Here is a 17,774-nt window from a genome sequence, read left to right on the forward strand (position 1 = left end):
AATAAAAGTAACTCTTAACTATGCTCTCAGTAATATAATTTAATGTATTATCAAATAGGCCAACCAATAAACAGAACATGAATCGTAATATGACGCATAAACAGCCACATTTTATTTCTCTACCCTACGTCACAGCACTAAAGTCTAACTCATCTAGAAACACAACGTTAAACATTACAAAATTTCTCCTAGACACTAGAGTTGTTTATTTAAAAGCATTCCCTTGTTAATTTCGTAATAACGCCCACAATTGTACACAAACCATAGCAGTCCAATTGCCCAGTGAACCAGCCATGACGAAACGAGTATTCGAAACTGCCAGCACTAATAGGCAATAAATCGATAAAAGTATACATTAAAACCAATTAAACCAATTTTGTTATAGAGATAAATTATTATATATCTCACTTAACGACGCACTGTCTACGAGTATATTGCTAATGAATGTGAAGGTGTTTAATTACATAAGGTTCGCTCATTTCTTTCGGATTCGTACTAATTGTTATGTTTTCGGTCTGAAAGGTTTCATAAGGTAGAGTTGAATTTGATTTCAATTTTGAAGTGAGTAACGACTTTTTCTTAGGCATTTGAGGTAAAAGTTTAGTTGAGCATAGCAGAGCAAGCATATTCTGATTTTTGACTGAAATATGAGGAATTTGCAAGTCAAAAGTTTGGTGCATAGTAGTAAGAATATGATTAAACTCTTTAAACTGATAAACAGTAATGAAAACATGCTATCGAGAATCTTCATTTCTTGACGCGGAATTCTATGATTGACCCTTTAAAAATAAATGAGCTTGCTGCGATTATTCTCATAAAAAGCGTATACATTTGATATAACACCAATTGTCATTATTTCAACCGGATTTTCTCACATCGCTTCAGGGAAGTCTCATAAAAGAATTTATGGGACTTCCCTTAAGAAAGCAAGTTTTTATTCATAAGTACTGGGCCGCTTCTTATAAAGTAGTGGCAATTATTATTAACTAGTTGACCCACGCAACTTCGTCTGTAAATTGTAATATTTTGTTTTTCAATGATGCTCTACCTACTATTAATCGTAAGTGTGCTGATAAAAAGTACATGTTATTTTATATGATACTAGCGGTCCGCCCCGGCTTCGCCCGTGGTACATGTTTACGTTTTCTCTACATAAAAACCATCCTCGTACTTCCAGGAATATAATAAAAAAAGAATTATCGAAATCGGTTCAGCCGTTCTCGAGTTATGCGCTTACCAACACATTTTGCGATTCATTTTTATATATAAGATATAATTTATTCATCTATTAAACAAATTATTTAGTTAATAGGTAATTTGGAAATTACTAGGCTATTTAGGTATTAAAACTGTTTATTGATTGGCTTGAATATTTGGAATGATGCGTTAAATGTTTGATGTTCGTATAATAATAGTTACTAAGAAGTAAGAACGTTCAGTATTTTAGAATCCGGCCACTTTTAATCTTGTTATTATCATCATCTCATCATCATATTTTTTTCTGACTCTAGAAACAGAGCATTTAGGCCATAATCCAGAATGTCATAATTGCAACAGTGCACAGATAGTACAAAAACGTGCGTGTTAAAGTGAATACAAACGTGTTTATAAATATTTTTATACATATATTGAGTAACCGAATACCCATTGGAAACACGTGGCAATCGCTCAACAAGACTGGTGTGAATTACTCCGAGTCAATACCATGTTGATGAACGGCCATCTGTGAAGTGATTAGTGATTACAATTATCTGCTTTCTAACCGTGCAGTGAATTTCGATATAATTTATTCTACATAGATTGTTGTTGCAATAAATTGTACGTATGAACCTGTTTTGAACGATTATTGAGAGACTTTTCACATGGGAAAAGATTGATATGGATGGAAGATAGGATTTGTTATCTGTGATTGCTCTGATAGATATTTTTCGAAGAATCAGAATCAGAATTCGGAACAGTCTTATTACTATATTATAGAAGGTATATAATGCGTATGGCTCTATATACGTTATACGTTATATACATATATGCTCTATAACCATATCTATGTTTTATAAGCTATAATATAGATAAGCCATTCATGCCCCTTTCACTATTCGAAGTAACTACTTATAATATATTATGAAATTTATATCTTTCTACACCATTATATTTGCGTAATCAAGAGCCATAACTAATATAGAATAAGGAAATCCCTTGAACATAATATAAATTTAAATAAAAAGGAAACTTCCAAGTAAGTTCGTGCAACAAATAATTCTAGTTATTAGTATTGCAATGCCATTGTTACGTTCACTGCAGCGCACAGCGCATCCATACCAATGGAATTCGTATCTGTTCATCTGTAGTCCAGGGTTTTGTACCCGTCGAGGACGTTCAAACATTCACCATTTTGTTTTTTAATTAAATATTTTGTAAGGGGTTTGTTTATCCCGCCCGATACAAAAATATCTTATATCTACATATATCTTTATTAAACATTAATAAATAAGTAATTGTAAAAGTCATTTAATAAAGTGCCTACTTTATGGAGTCTGATTATATTATATGTACTAACATTGTCTTGTTACTGGAAAATTGTGTACAGCTCCATCTATTATTTGTTTAGTAAACTTTCTCAGTACCTTCGCCACTAGAACGCTGGGTGTTTTATTAGATTTCCGCTAGATGGCGTTTGCTTCGTACATGCAACTTAAATGGTATATTTTTTCAAGGCAACTATAAAGAAATAGCGTATACGCAGTTTTGTGTTTAATATTCTGGACTGCTTCTTATATCCGTTGTTGGGTGATTTTTATCAATGTACTTTTTATTTAAATTTTACTTCAGACCATTTTTGCTGCTTAGACTGTTGATGTTATGAGGTGTTAATAAACTAAGAGGCTCTATCTTCTATCCTGGATACGAGATAATGGCAGAAATGTTGATCAAAGAGACCAGATACGGTATCTAGTATCTACTAGGCACTAAAGAATCGATTCTAAAATACATTTATTAAAATTATCAACCAAGATCTCAGTCTAATGTAAAAAGGTCGGATAGTTCCCATATCCCACTTGTATATTATACAACAATAGGTTCAAATGTGGTCTAAAACGGAAGTGCATCCTGTAGGTGGCGCGTGGGTCGAGAGTGGGCAGCTGGCCAATACCGAAGGCTAAACACCTTAATCATTACTTTTTACTTGTGCTAAGCAATAGCATTGACACACTTCGCAATTTACGTAACAAATCATATATTAATGACATTGATTTCTATGCTACAATGTATTGTATTGTTAGTTGATTACGATAATGCATACAGTGTTGTTAATGTTATGCACACATATTGACTTGCTCATTTTTATGTTGTGAATGAGTAATGACTAATGAGAGACACTTCACAACATTGTTTTCATATGTTTTTAATTTTTGTACTTGCTTATGCCCAATCATTTAGACGGAATTGTTAATTGAATGAAGTATTATACAATAATTAAAAAGTTATCTATACAAAGGTAAACGCCTTCATTTCTAACCCATTTTTGAAATGGGCGTTTTTATTAGAAGAATAAATTTTTAATTAAACAATTTTTAAAAAACAGCGCTCAATGATCATATTTATTTACATCTAAGGTTTTAATATTCAAACAATATCTTAATTAATCCATTCTTGTCCGTAGTACCTACCTACGTGATTTTAAATATTAATTATTTAAATCAATAGCGGCCTTTACACGCAAACTCTATCGCGCATGAAACAGCAATCGTGTGTGAAAGATCGTGCGTATAAAGGGTGCAGGGGACGGAAGGATAGACCACATGCCGCGCTCATCAGTCGTGTGCGCAAACGCGCACTCACGATTGTACACAGGTTGCCTTTACACATAAATTCTTTCGCGCACGAATAAGATGGCGGACATACGCACGTGGAGCAAGGAATTAGTATTGGAGCTTATTACTTTATACAGATCTTTCCCATGTCTCTGGAAAATCGGAAGAGTACAAAAACAAGAATTTAAAAGACCAAGCATATAAAAAACTTATCGACTTTTGTAAAGAAAAAGGTTTAATTGACGCTAATCGTGATTTAGTTGTAAAAAAAATGCAAAGTTTTTTGAGTTCAATTAAACCAGCAACCATGATAACTTGCGCCACCCGATATCTTGTCTCCATTTTTCACTTCAATCACGCGCGGTTGTCGATAAAACCGTGTGCATTGCACACACTCCAACACGCGCCTCTTTCACGCGGTCTATCACAGGCGATAAGTCTTTACACGGCCGCTCATTCCGCTAAGGAAAGCAAACACGAATAATCGCGCGCGAAAGAACAAGTGTCGTAGTTAAGACATACAAAGTTAATCGCGAGCGATTGAACGTGCAGGCTTTCCCGCGCGTAATCCTGTACGATCCACAGAACGCGCGATAGAGTTTGCGTGTAAAGGCCGCTAATATCGTTGTTAACACAGGGCAGATACATCATCACTTCACTACATAGTATAAAACAAAGTCGCTTTCCCTGTCCCTATGTCCCTATGTCCCTATGTCCCTTTGTACGCTTAAATCTTTGAAACTACGCAACGGATTTAGATGCGGTTTTTTTTAATAGATAGAGTGATTCAAGAGGAAGGTTTATATGTATAATAACATCCATTAAATAGTGGAGAAGTACTGTTATTTTTGAGGTTTCTAATGTGATGTCGTAAAAAATTACATTTTTTCCGCTTACATTGCAAACGCAGGCTGAACCCTACGAGTTTTATCAAAATAATGTACTAAGTATTATACACATTGAAAAGGTCTACAGAAAAGTCCGCGATGGTATATGTCTATCTCTTATGGATAACCCACAATAACTTTTTTTTGTCATTTACTTTTTACGACAAATAATGGCTAATTTTCGAAGCGATTTTAACCAATACAGCATTAATCCTTAACCAATTAAATACCTTGAATACATTGTTCATTTAATATAGATCTATATGGCCCTTTACACCGTATGATTTAAGTGAATATTTTCGAAATATTACATATTTAAAAATTGCGGGACGTAGCGTTTGCGGCGCTACCGGCCGGCCGCCCGGCTATCTATTAACTATTTTAAGCCCGTGCGAAGCCGAAGCGAGCCGCTATGTTTTTATATACAACGTTCACAGTTTTTCTGTAGTGTATTTAGTATCAGAATTGCACCCGTGCGAAGCCGGGGCGGGTCGCTAGTATTACATAAATTAATATCATGGTGATCATGCCCTTAAGGGAGGCCCATGTCCCAGCAGTGAGGACGTATATGGGCTGATGATCACATTATTTATATATGTACATATTATATACATTATACACTATACAATATACATACTGGCATTTTCATGAAATTTGGGAATAACTTATGTATTTTTTGCGAAAACTAATTTTGTAGAGCATCGTTGATGTCTTTTGTATGCTTTACTATCACTGCGAAGTGTAACTCATTTTATTATTTATTTATTTATATGTATTTAATTTTATTATTATCATACTATAATCATTTCGCTGTTCAAAGTCTGAACGTATCGGCTGTTTTTGTTGAAAGTCATTGAGTTTATGTTCAAGATTTTTCAAGATTTTTTGCGCATATGTTCAATGACTTAAAGTCAACTTAGAGTTAAACCACGATCTAATGATAAAAAGTTGAATAATTACATAATATAATGCTATATTATTTGTGAACATTATTTTTAATGTTAATAAAAAAAATTTTTAATGGTGTTGAAACTCAAATCATACGTTTTTATTCGATTATATCTGTACTACTCTGTACTATAACTGTATAACTGTAACATTATCAGTTATCACTATCGCAAACATACATATGTAGGTGCATATTTATATTTATAAATATATTTACTGGCGTTATTTCTTAATTTTTGTACTATGACCAAACTTTTTACGTACATACCTCAAAATTCTTCTTACAAAAATATAACATTTTGCAATGAATATAATCTAAACAAAACGCGGATAAATTCGCAGTCATAAGCTTGAACCTTATAATTATGAATTCACCTCGCTTTTTATGCTTAAAATTTTAGTGCCTCCAGTAAGAATAGCTCCGTCACGCTACGAAGGCTTTGACGGAAGATGTTCACAAATTTCAAGGATTTATATCGAATTAATATTAATAATAATTTACTTTAGAACTCGGAATAAAGGCAGAATATAGTATTTTTATCTCATGAAATAAACTGTATAATGTGTGTGGATTTTAAATCCCTATAATTCATTTGAATTAAAATAGTTTGTGTAAATTCACAAAAGCTTAAAAAACTGTCGTGGTTCCCCTTGCCTTAACTTCACCTGTCTCGGCTCTACACTTGTAAAGGGGTCGATGTAAATAGTACGTTACAAACCATAATATGGTAACATAACAGTGCTGCCATTTATTTTTTGTGAGATTTAAGTGTCTTTTGTGGCCTCAGGTAAGCGGGCTTTTGAGAAATGTCCATGTGTGCGTAGGAGTTCGTCCTACGTGCTTGCACACAAAGAACTTTTCGTGGCGTGGTCTATATACAAAAGTACCTAGTTGTTTGGTCTAGTTGCAAGTTCATTGTTCGGTTGGCGCGAGTTGGTAGAAAGGTCCCAAACGCCAGCCGTTCTGTTTTTCGAAATGTAGCCCTCGGTACAGGCGAAGTGTTTTTGTACTATCGTCATCGGTCACTTGCGACCTTTTAAATGTTGAACCAAGTTTTGTTGTTGGCGTTGAGACGTGAGGTGAGTCAAGCATTAGTGAAGCATAGAGTCGATAAAGTTTATCGATGAATTTGATGCTCTTGTGCAATGTACTTAGCCGTGTTTACATATACTGTATTAGTACCATTACCTACTGCAAAGGTAATACTGATAGTCGAAACTAGGTTATAATATCATGCTTTTTATTACTCTCTATTAAATAAAATGAATGTAGGTATGTTATCACTTATCAACTCTGCATTGAATATCTTTTTAATATAAAACTATAAACCTATGGATCTCAAAATATGTGATAAGATATTACCACATAAGATATTAGTTTCCTAACATGGACCAAACAACAAAACAACAAAGACCAAATAGGTATACACAATTATTTATTTTCTCAATAAAAAAATATTTTCATCTAGAATAAATCAAAATGTCAAAATCATAATAAGCATGGAGCACTTACCTTTCTCAAAACGTACTTTCTACACTTCTATCGATAAGTACACAGCACTAGGGCGGCAAGCGCAGCAGTCGGCCGGCTGCCTGCGCACATCCGCTTGCGTGCTCTCCACAATCGCTGCTAAGCCTTACTATATAATAATAATTAATTGCCAAAATAATTCGATATTTTAAAAAAGTACCAAACTTTTCTATAGCAATTTTCCCGCGTAAAACTCATATAACGTCACTATAAAGTTTTCGTATCTGTGCATGTGTGTGTGGTTCTGAATTTGTTTCGGTGTACATCAGTGAAGCCGCAAAAAACATTAAATGAAGCCGTATAATAACTTCCCCTGGTCAAATGTAAGTATCAGATATCGAACTATAGAGTAATTGGATGAAACTGATATACTTTATAAATAATTATATTATATAGACGCGTTTAAATTAGGGTTTCTGTAAGACAGTTTGACGTCAGAGATGGCAACATGAAAAGTTTGTTCCCTTAAGACTTCCGAATATTAAGAAAGTTTATGTATCCCTTTTATAAAATAATTTTAAGATATACAGTCTTATTCAAAGAATTTTATTTGAATCCATCGCTTCAATATTTCCTAAAATTTATATCCTAATAATTAAAATATGTATTATATCTTCTTAAAACTTCGAAATATTCTCTTATAATCTAGATCCTTTCTTCTAGTCCATATAAAAACCCACATTTTAATATTTATAGCTGTGCAACAAACAAAAGGCTTAACTATTAACACGAATCCATGAATAATAAAGTTGTTTAGCAATTGTAGGCGTTTCATACAATTTATCTTTTGTTTTATGTGAACAAACCTTATAAATAAAAGAGAATATACAACCTTAGGTACTAACTAAAAATACATATTATAGATGTAAACAAAAAGCGATCATTATCTTTATCTACTTAAAACCTGTGTTTATTCTCATATTATAGAGATTCACATCTTGGTATTTATGTAACCATGAAAAAAATAAATAAAACAATGTCGCAATCGATCTCAGAAATAGCAAAGGTAAGCTTTGTTAAATTGCTTTAAAATAATTGAGAGGTTCAACCGTGGTCCGTGGCGAATAAATACGAAATCGATTTTATCATGGGTTTTAATTGATGACGTAATACAACAGCAGAGCCTACGAGTAATGTATTTAAATGTATTTTGCAAAAAGTGAAGTCCCGTCACCCGTGTCAATTTGGTACATATGGTAGAAGAAACACATGTTCTTTTTATCCATTTTTTTTTTCTATGGATAAGATAGGTCTTCTTAGCCCTGTCGGCTGTCACACGTACCTACTTCTTTTCAATTTCCAACAAGGAATATAACCCAGGACATACGTTAAAATAAACACACCCTCTGTTGGTACCAAAGATGTTCCTTCAAAGACACAGACTAATTAATGATAGGTTTTAATACAAGATTCAGTATGGTTATCAAAAAACCAAGGAAGAATCTGTAAATAGCGCTTACATTGTATTGGCTGACCTAAAACGAAATCGGTACCATGACCTCGTTGAATTGTATCTTCATCTGATGTAATGGTCTCTTTTCATTGAATCTTGATTGTTATTGCGGTACGTAAGGCACGATTTTTCAGAGGCTGTATAATTAAAATATACCTGCTTAGCTATTGTTGTGCTAATATTTGAAATATGGAATGAATTTCGTCTCTATATGGTTTATGCGCTTAATGTTACTTTAGGAATAAAATGATGAATCGACTTGACTTAAATTCGATATAAAAATAAATTATTAGGTATCTATAATAATTTTAAACTCCTTATTTCATTATAGTAGATCGTATTTTTTATGATGATCGTATATTTTAGCAAACGGTAACAGCATTTTTATTTCGAATTGAGAAGAGAAAAGAATTGTTTCCCTTTTCAAATGTATTTAACACTATTATTTTATATTAGTTTGTTAAAACTGTTATAATAAACAGGCAGGACGCCTATAGCCTTTTGAGTGTATTTGTAAAATCTCATTCGTTCAGAACTATCGGAACCATCGAACCGCTCATTTAGGTCTACAATGCGATCTGATTAAAAAAGAAAGTCGGCATAATGATTTTATCATCTCAAATGAAAGAAATAATTGTTTATGACTAATTATTTTTATAACGTTTTTCTACTATTGCTCACATAATAGTTTCAATGCGATGAAGTGTAGAATTTTTACAATATTTTTCAGCTAAGTTCTTTTCTAGATCATTCATTTCGCGAGTGCTAAAACAACTAAAGACTATTTAAAACACAATTTAACATAGATAAAGGACACCTTAGGTAAATGTCCTCGCGCCTCCTACGATTTAGGTAACAAAACCTTGGACTTAAGCCAACGTAGACCGCTGTTCTAAATTCATTGTTCAAGATAATTTATTAATGTGCTTTGAATATCATTGCAAATGTCGATTTAATGCGATTATACTACGTTTAATGGGATTATAGTGATTATGGGAACAAGTAATCCACGGCCGTGTGTCAAAGGTGAAATATTTTAATTAGAAACTGCTTTTAACTGGCTAGGCTATTGAAACATTGTTTTTTTTTTGTTATTAATAAAAACGTACCTTAGACAATACGACGAGGCCTAGAAACTGTTCTTGTGAAGCTATTGGGTTATAATTATCTAGTTTTAACAGCTCAATCATTTTCATGACTACAAATAGGTAAATATTTAATAATAGTCCATTGAATAAAAAGTTCTAGAGTGCGTGATTTAGTAACGTAAGATGTTTCTTCGGAAACATGTCAAGAGTCCCTAGGTAATAAACATACTAAAACCCCGGGACACTAGGAGGAGCCCCGGAGTGGGGGGAGGGGGGGAATGGGTCCATTTTTTCATTTTTCGCTTAAATCTCAAAAACGGTACATGTTAGAGAAAAACTTTCAAGGAAAAGTTGAAAGGCCATAAAATTATCTATAAGTTTTACCTAAATCATTTTTTCCTATATCCTACCGTTTCTGAGTTATACGCAGTAAAAAATGATTTTGGCTCAAACAATTTCCCCATACTACACATCAATCGATCAAAAAATATTTCTTTCTTCCAAAAAACTCAAATGTGCAACTTGTGACCGGTACTGATAGATTGCTCTTAATTAGGTCTATAATTGGTAAAATAAACACATTCCTCCATGGAAGCCTTTAGGAGGAATCGATTGTGAAAATATTATATTAGGGTAGTTTGAGTTACCGAACTTGATCTTTTAATTTTTTTCTTCCAAAAAACTCAAAAGTGCAACTTGTGACCGGTACAGATAGATTGCTCATAGTTAGGTCTATCATTGATAAAAATACCAGATTCCACTACGGAGGCGTTTACGGGGAATTGAATTTTATTAGGGTAGTTACGATACTTGAACTTTTTATTTTTTTTCTTCCAAAAAACTCAAAAGTGCAACTTATGACCGGTACTGATAGATTGCCCTTAATTAGGTCTATAATTGGTAAAATAAACACATTCCTCCATGGAAGCCTTTAGGAGGAATCGATTGTCAAAATATTATATTAGGGTAGTTTGAGTTACTGAACTTGATCTATTTATTTTTTTCTTCCAAAAAACTCAAAAGTGCAACTTGTGACCGGTACTGATAGATTGCTCTTAATTAGGTCTATAATTGGTAAAATAAACACATTCCTCCATGGAAGCCTTTAGGAGGAATCGATTGTCAAAATATTATATTAGGGTAGTTTGAGTTACTGAACTTGATCTTTTTATTTTTTTCTTCCAAAAAACTCAAAAGTATAACTTGTGACCGGTACAGATAGATTGCTCATAATTAGGTCTGTCATTGATAAAAATACTAGATTCCACCACGGAGGCGTTTACGGGGAAATGAATTTTATTAGGGTAGTTACGATACTTGAACTTTCTATTTTTTTTCTTCCAAAAAACTCAAAAGTGCAACTTGTGACTGGTACCGATAGATTGCTCATAATTAGGTCTATCATTGATAAAAAAACCAGATTCCACCATGGAGGCGTTTAGGAGGTATTGAATTTTATTAGGGTAGTTACGATACTTGAACTTTTAACTAACTACCCTAATAAAATTCAATTCCCCGTAAACGCCTCCATGGTGGAATCTGGTATTTTTATCAATGATAGACCTAATTATGAGCAATCTATCTGTACCGGTCACAAGTTGCACTTTTGAGTTTTTTGTAAGAAAAAAAATAAAAAGTTCAAGTATCGTAACTACCCTGATAAAATTCAATTCCCCGTAAACTCCTCCGTGGTGGAATCTGATATTTTTATCAATGATAGACCTAATTATGAGCAATCTATCTGTACCGGTCACAAGTTGCACTTTTGAGTTTTTTGGAAGAAAAAAATTAAAAGATCAAGTTCGGTAACTCAAACTACCCTAATATAATATTTTGACAATCGATTCCTCCTAAAGGCTTCCATGGAGGAATGTGTTTATTTTACCAATTATAGACCTAATTAAGAGCAATCTATCAGTACCGGTCACAAGTTGCACATTTGAGTTTTTTGGAAGAAAGAAATATTTTTTGATCGATTGATGTGTAGTATGGGGAAATTGTTTGAGCCAAAATCATTTTTTACTGCGTATAACTCAGAAACGGTAGGATATAGGAAAAAATGATTTAGGTACAACTTATAGATAATTTTATGGCCTTTCAACTTTTTCTTGAAAGTTTTTCTCTAACATGTACCGTTTTTGAGATTTAAGCGAAAAATGAAAAAATGGACCCATTCCCCCCCTCCCCCCACTCCGGGGCTCCTCCTAGTGTCCCGGGGTTTTAGTGTGTTTATTACCTAGGGACTCTTGACATGTTTCCGAAGAAACATCTTACGTTACTAACTCACGCACTCTAGACCCCCCTTGGAGGGACTCATTCAATGGACTATAATGTTAACGCCATGTTTATTTTATTCCAAACTAGCTTTCCACCCGCGGCATCGCTCGCGCAGTCAAAGAAAAACCCGCATAGTTCCCGTTCCCGTGGGATTTCCGGGATAAAACCTATCCTATGTCCTTTCTCGGGTATCAAAATATCTCTATACCAAATTTCATGCAAATTGGTTCAGTAGTTAAGGCGTGATTGAGTAACAGACAGACAGACAGAGTTACTTTCGCATTTATAATATAAGTATGGATGAATGAAATCATTGAGCGCATCGAACGTCAAACCATAAAGCACTTCCCGTTACATAAAATTTAATTATTTATAGTGAATATTAAAATTTTGCATAACGGGGTTTTAGAATTAATTGGATTTGGAATAATTATGTTTTTTATGCGATTTCATACGATAAAGACTTCAAAATAAAACTGGTAAAGTTAAAATGGTAATAACGGATAAAACCTATCCTATGTGTTAATCCAAGTTACCCTCTGTATGTGTATTTGCGTGAAAGAGTAACAAACACACACACACACACACATCCTCACAAACTTTCGCATTTATAATATTAGTAGGATAGGAGATTCAAAAGCAAAAGTTTATTCAATAATAAACCTTACCTTCTGCATTTTCAGTACTTACTAAGTTACTCTGTATGTCAGTGCAATGTATAAAGTAATGTAGGTACCTACATTAGGTGCGCAGTAACTGACTGTAAAATTGATTATAAATATATTAAGGTTACAACGATCGTTACTTCATCTGAATTAATTTGCTTGTATTTATAATAAGATTATGTATGTGTTCAATGTTATTATTTATTCTTATCATGTTTCCGTATTTATAGTGCAGTGGTACCAAAATGAGGCGTTCTAAAATTAATAAATATATCGTGTTTTCAACCGACTTAAAAAGGAGGAGGCCCTCGAAGCGCTGTCCGGTTAAATTTTTTGTTAAAAAGTAATTATATCATTATTCTGTGCCTATCAAATATGATTTTTTAGTGTGATGTTTGAAAAACTGTCAAGGATGAGGCTTTATTTATATTATGTATTTTTTACTGCGTAATGAATACTTGTACGGCTTCCGATTGCATGGATTAAGTGAAAAATATATCTGAGAAAAAGAAATTGTTTTCCTAACATTTTTATACCATGTGACTAATAATTATGCGTCTTAGTATGAAGATAGCGTATCTAAGCTGGGTTCGTGTAGCATGTCGCTTTAACTCACGATAGACGCCACCCATCCGTGGTGCTTTCTATTGCATTTTTATAGCAATCTAATTGATTTCCTCTTCCATAAACGTTATTAACGTTTAGATAATACATAAACATATTTAACGGTTGATTCATTATAACTTGTGAATTGTTGGTCTAATCTAAGTCACTATTGTAAGCTGTTTGGTTATGCAATTAAAACCAGTATATAATCGTTTAATATTTGTAACGCATGTCATTAAATTAGAGTGCCTGCAAAAAACTTATAGCAAAGTTACTTGTCGAAAACTTTGCTCATTCATTAAACATGTTGAATGTGTTATGTATTTTAAATTTGTTTATTTGACTTTCAGATTGGGGTGTCAATACTGAGCCTGGCGAAATAAGCGAACCGGAAGCCGGTCGCATGCGTCCCGAGGATTACCGCCTCGTGTTCCTCAGCTCGGATTCGTCGTGCCGCGAGGACACGGAAGACTCGGCCTCCACAGCCTCCTCCGCCGCGCCCCCCGTTCCTGACGACTGTGACTGGGACTACTTCGAACCAGGCGCGGCGGCGGTACAGCCACAACCACCACCACCGCAACCGCCCCCCAAGCATACACCACAAGACTGTCAAAGAGCGTGCTCATGCGGCGCTGAGCCACGATTTGTCGCCGTCCCCGTCCCAGTACCTGTGCCCGTACCTGCTGCCCTTTGGCCTGCGTTACTCGCATTTCCACCGCAAAACCCGCCCGCGCCTCATTGGAATACATACCCGGGATTCTCATCACTAGATGCCGCCGCTTTCGCCCGTCTTACGACGGCAGCCGCCGTGGCAGTTACCGCTGCGGCTACAGCTAACTCTCTACCACGAAATAGATTGGAGATGACCGTCGAAAGGACCGATAAAGCTATACAGTCCGAGTTGCAAGTGCCTGCGCCTAGTGATAACGATAAGAGCGATAACAATATCGAACACGCAGTCCAACATGAAACGTCAGACGGTATCAAAGTGATTGCGGGAGACGATTCTTTATTAGTTTTGTCAGAAGTGGCAGATACGATGCCTGGTCACCTAGAATCGGAAAAGGCCTTCCCTTCGTCGTCATCGTCGGCTAGTTCGAGCGATTCGGAGAAAGGGGTCGCGCAAAGGAGCTATGATTTGCTTAGCGCTGCCCCTGAGGAGCCCCCGACATCTGATGAAGACTCGGACGACTCTGGTGGAGGGGGAGGACAGTTTTCCCGCGTATTTGTTGTTAACCCTGCAGACTCCTCTTCTGAAAATGACGAAAACGCTGACAGTAGCGGTATCGACTGTGATGACTCCTATGATAAAAAATCAGACAGCTTGGAAATTGTAGCCATGGAGGTGGCAATGCAAAATGATATTAATATGAATAGAAATGAGTGCGCCGAGGCAATTCCGTCAAATAATAATGTTGTTGTCCTTCAATCGGTTAACTTTACTGAGGAGTATTCCGTGTTCCCATTGCAAAGAAATAATGAAAGTGAAAGTCGACATATTTCTCAATTTCATGATGAAAATATGCTATTAAGTGAAACAAATGAACAATATAATAGTTTCAGTGCAACGTGTAGTGATAAGGATCAAAACAATTACGATTCCTTAAACAATATACAGAGTGCGCAAAATCGAAATTCGCCCGATATGATTGAGTGTGATTCCTTGGATAATTCTTTTAATTCGGATTGCAATATTAAAGTTTCTGTCGATTTGCCCTCCGATTTATATAACAATATGGAAAATACGTCAAAAAATTCATCAAATATTAATCCGATAGCGGTACCATCCCCGGAACCTACATACGAAGAGGCAAATAAATCAACATTACCGCCGATACAAAAAATTGACTTGTTTAAAGGTATCGAACGCACGCTTAGTGAGTTATTGAAGAAAGAATTAATGGACGACAACAGCGAGGAGAAAATGCACGATTCGCGGCCGGTTTGCGCTGAGACGGAGAGGGGCGCGGGCACACCTGTGGAGAATACAGTTTGCCGCTCGCGCACGGCCGGTGCGGACGGGTCCGCGCGTTTCACTAGCCGCGTTATGATAACGCACGATCGTGTCTCCGTAGTCACGTCAGACACGACGCGGCTCATGCAAGACATCACAGTGCATCACACCAACTTGGACAACGAACCGGAACCGAACGCAAGCGTACAACAAAACGACATAAACGAACGATTATCCGACAACGAATCGGTGCAACCTTCAGCTGGAGTGACTGTTGTTAGTAATGCCGACACTCTCTCTGCGGTCGTGTGTCTCGAGGAGGGGCTCGCAGATGACGACTCGTGGGTTGAGGACGTCAGCCACGATGATGACGAGGCCACTTCGCAGTCAGATTCTGATTCCGGGGATGAAGCCAACTTGCCGACCCGGGGAGACGACTTCGCATACTGTAGACGTTCCTTAGATTTTACATTGCATACAATAGTTGAAGAGAGCTGTGAAGAAAGCGAAACGGAACCCACAACTAAAAAACCGCGGCCCCTATCGGCTACGGAACTCGAAAAATATTTTTTCTTTGGCTTAGGGGATGGAAAACATATTCGCGATGAGGAGGAACACATATCGGATACGTCGAGTGTGTGTAGTGAAGGTGGTGAATCGATAGTTGACAATGAACAACCAAAAAAAAGTGGTGACAGTGAGGAACTTGTGACATCGAGGTTAGAAAAATATTTTCTTTCCGGTTTTATGGGTTTTAACCAGGAGCGAAGGGATTCCGATGGATCAGGCAGTGTAGGCAGTGATAGTGAGGGTAAACAAAGTCCTGAACAAAGACGAAAGCGGCTAGTGCGTGCTCGAGGCACTCCAAGGTCACATTCTTCTTCATTAGACAACTTATTAACCGGTGATGAGCCTTCACAAGAAAATCCAGAAGTATCTGACGGGTCGAGTACGGAGACGGAAGACCGCCATGAGTCACTCGAACGGTTAGATTTAACGGGTGAAAACAAACGTAAAAAACAAAACAAAAAGCGTGGTTCACCCGCGGATGAAAGGCGGCAATCCGTCGAATTCCCAGAGGAAACTCGTGACGATACAAGGTCGGTATCTGAAGGTGAAGATGGGAGATCTACGCCTCGACCTGAATTCCCACCGCTTGGATCTGAACTATCTGAATCTAAGAAACAAACTAGTCGTGATAGTGGTTTTGTAGGAAGCTGCGACGATTTATTGCGTAGCGGTGATTCTAGCTCTGACTTCGCGAGATCTCATGAACCTAAAACAGAATTAGAAGAAATTATCGAAGAGGTAAGGCCAGACATCGAAGAGCGCGTGGAAAGAGCCCCCTCGTCTAGACCCCCGCCTAGCCCGTTATCGCGAAAAGATAGCTTTAATAATTGGTCGTCGGACGAAGAAACTAACCTTATGATGACGAAAATGCGACAATTTTTCAAACAAATGATTAATTCAACAAATGTACGTACCTCAACACCCGCCTCATCGAACTCAGAAAGTTCAAAACCGCCAAAACCTCCACAACTATTGTATTTCGAAAGTGAACTAACGAGGTTGATGAAAACCGTACCTGGAATACGAGATGAAGAAGTGCGCGAAATCGTTGAATATTTATCTAGCGAGGACACGTGGAGTGATTCATACGACTCCTCCGATTACGCGGGCTCCGACTTAGAGGGCACCGTAAACAGATCCGCCTTGAGAAAACAAATATCGGAAAGTTGCCGCGAAATAATCGACGAATTCGACAAAGGCAACAGTGAGGCGGGTTCGTTAGAGCGGGATGCAGTCGGTGCATATCAAAGATTAGCTGCAACGTTGGGTCGGGCGGGCGACGGCTCGCCGCCGTTGTTTGGTAAAGTTATGAGGCACATAGGCGGGCGGTTGGTGGCACTCATGCATGAAGTTTCTGCCGGGGCATCGGCTAGCACGGATGAGGACAGTGCATCCGAGCCGGGAGCGTTGGCACGGAGTAAATCTCATGATATCTTGGAGGCGACAGCGAGTAGGGCAAGTGTCGCAAGTGACAGTGAACGGTTTTCGTGGCGTGGTAGTTTCGAATCGGCTTTACTGGCTGCTGATTCGAGGGGCACATTGGGTGGCGGTGGTGAAACGAGACGGTCTCCCGCAGGAGCTGACCTGGCCGCTCTAAAGTCACATTCAAGAAGCTGTGGAGCTATCAGCGGCAGTGAGGATCGCTTATGGCGCGGAAGACGACGAGCTTCTGCCCCAGACGCTGAGGTAAATTATGTTAAACATGCTAATATATGTAGTATAACAAGCTCAAGTTCAAACCAAATTAATAATTATAATAAGCTAATGTTATGTATATATGCGTGTTCATTGCTCCTCATTAATATATGAAATCTTTACCTGGAACTCGAATCAGTATCTTTCCCTATCTAAGATTTCATACACAAAAAGATAAGGCAGCATATTAAATAGTAATTGACAAAGATCTTATCGAAGTTAATTTCTATTCATTCGAAAGTTCTATTAACATGGTATATTATCTGAGTAAAAGTAAAGGTTTAAAAA

General features: G+C 36.6%; 1 protein-coding gene across 2 annotated transcripts in view; it reads left to right on the plus strand.

Moving 5' to 3' along the window:
• The window catches only part of btsz (bitesize), a 70,447-nt gene that overhangs the window by 20,778 nt on the left and 31,895 nt on the right, over window positions 1-17,774 (plus strand). For both annotated transcript variants that reach the window (XM_090106337.1, XM_090106338.1), the window contains exon 3: window positions 13,618-17,477. In XM_090106337.1, the coding sequence (XP_089962463.1) occupies window positions 13,618-17,477 (3,860 nt within the window). The remainder of the gene's footprint in view (window positions 1-13,617; window positions 17,478-17,774) is intronic.

The sequence above is a fragment of the Colias eurytheme genome, chromosome 10, assembly GCF_061535395.1.
Source record: "Colias eurytheme isolate Ceu_HAF_F1 chromosome 10, ilColEury1 Martin Lab GWU primary, whole genome shotgun sequence".
Lineage (NCBI taxonomy): Eukaryota > Metazoa > Arthropoda > Insecta > Lepidoptera > Pieridae > Colias > Colias eurytheme.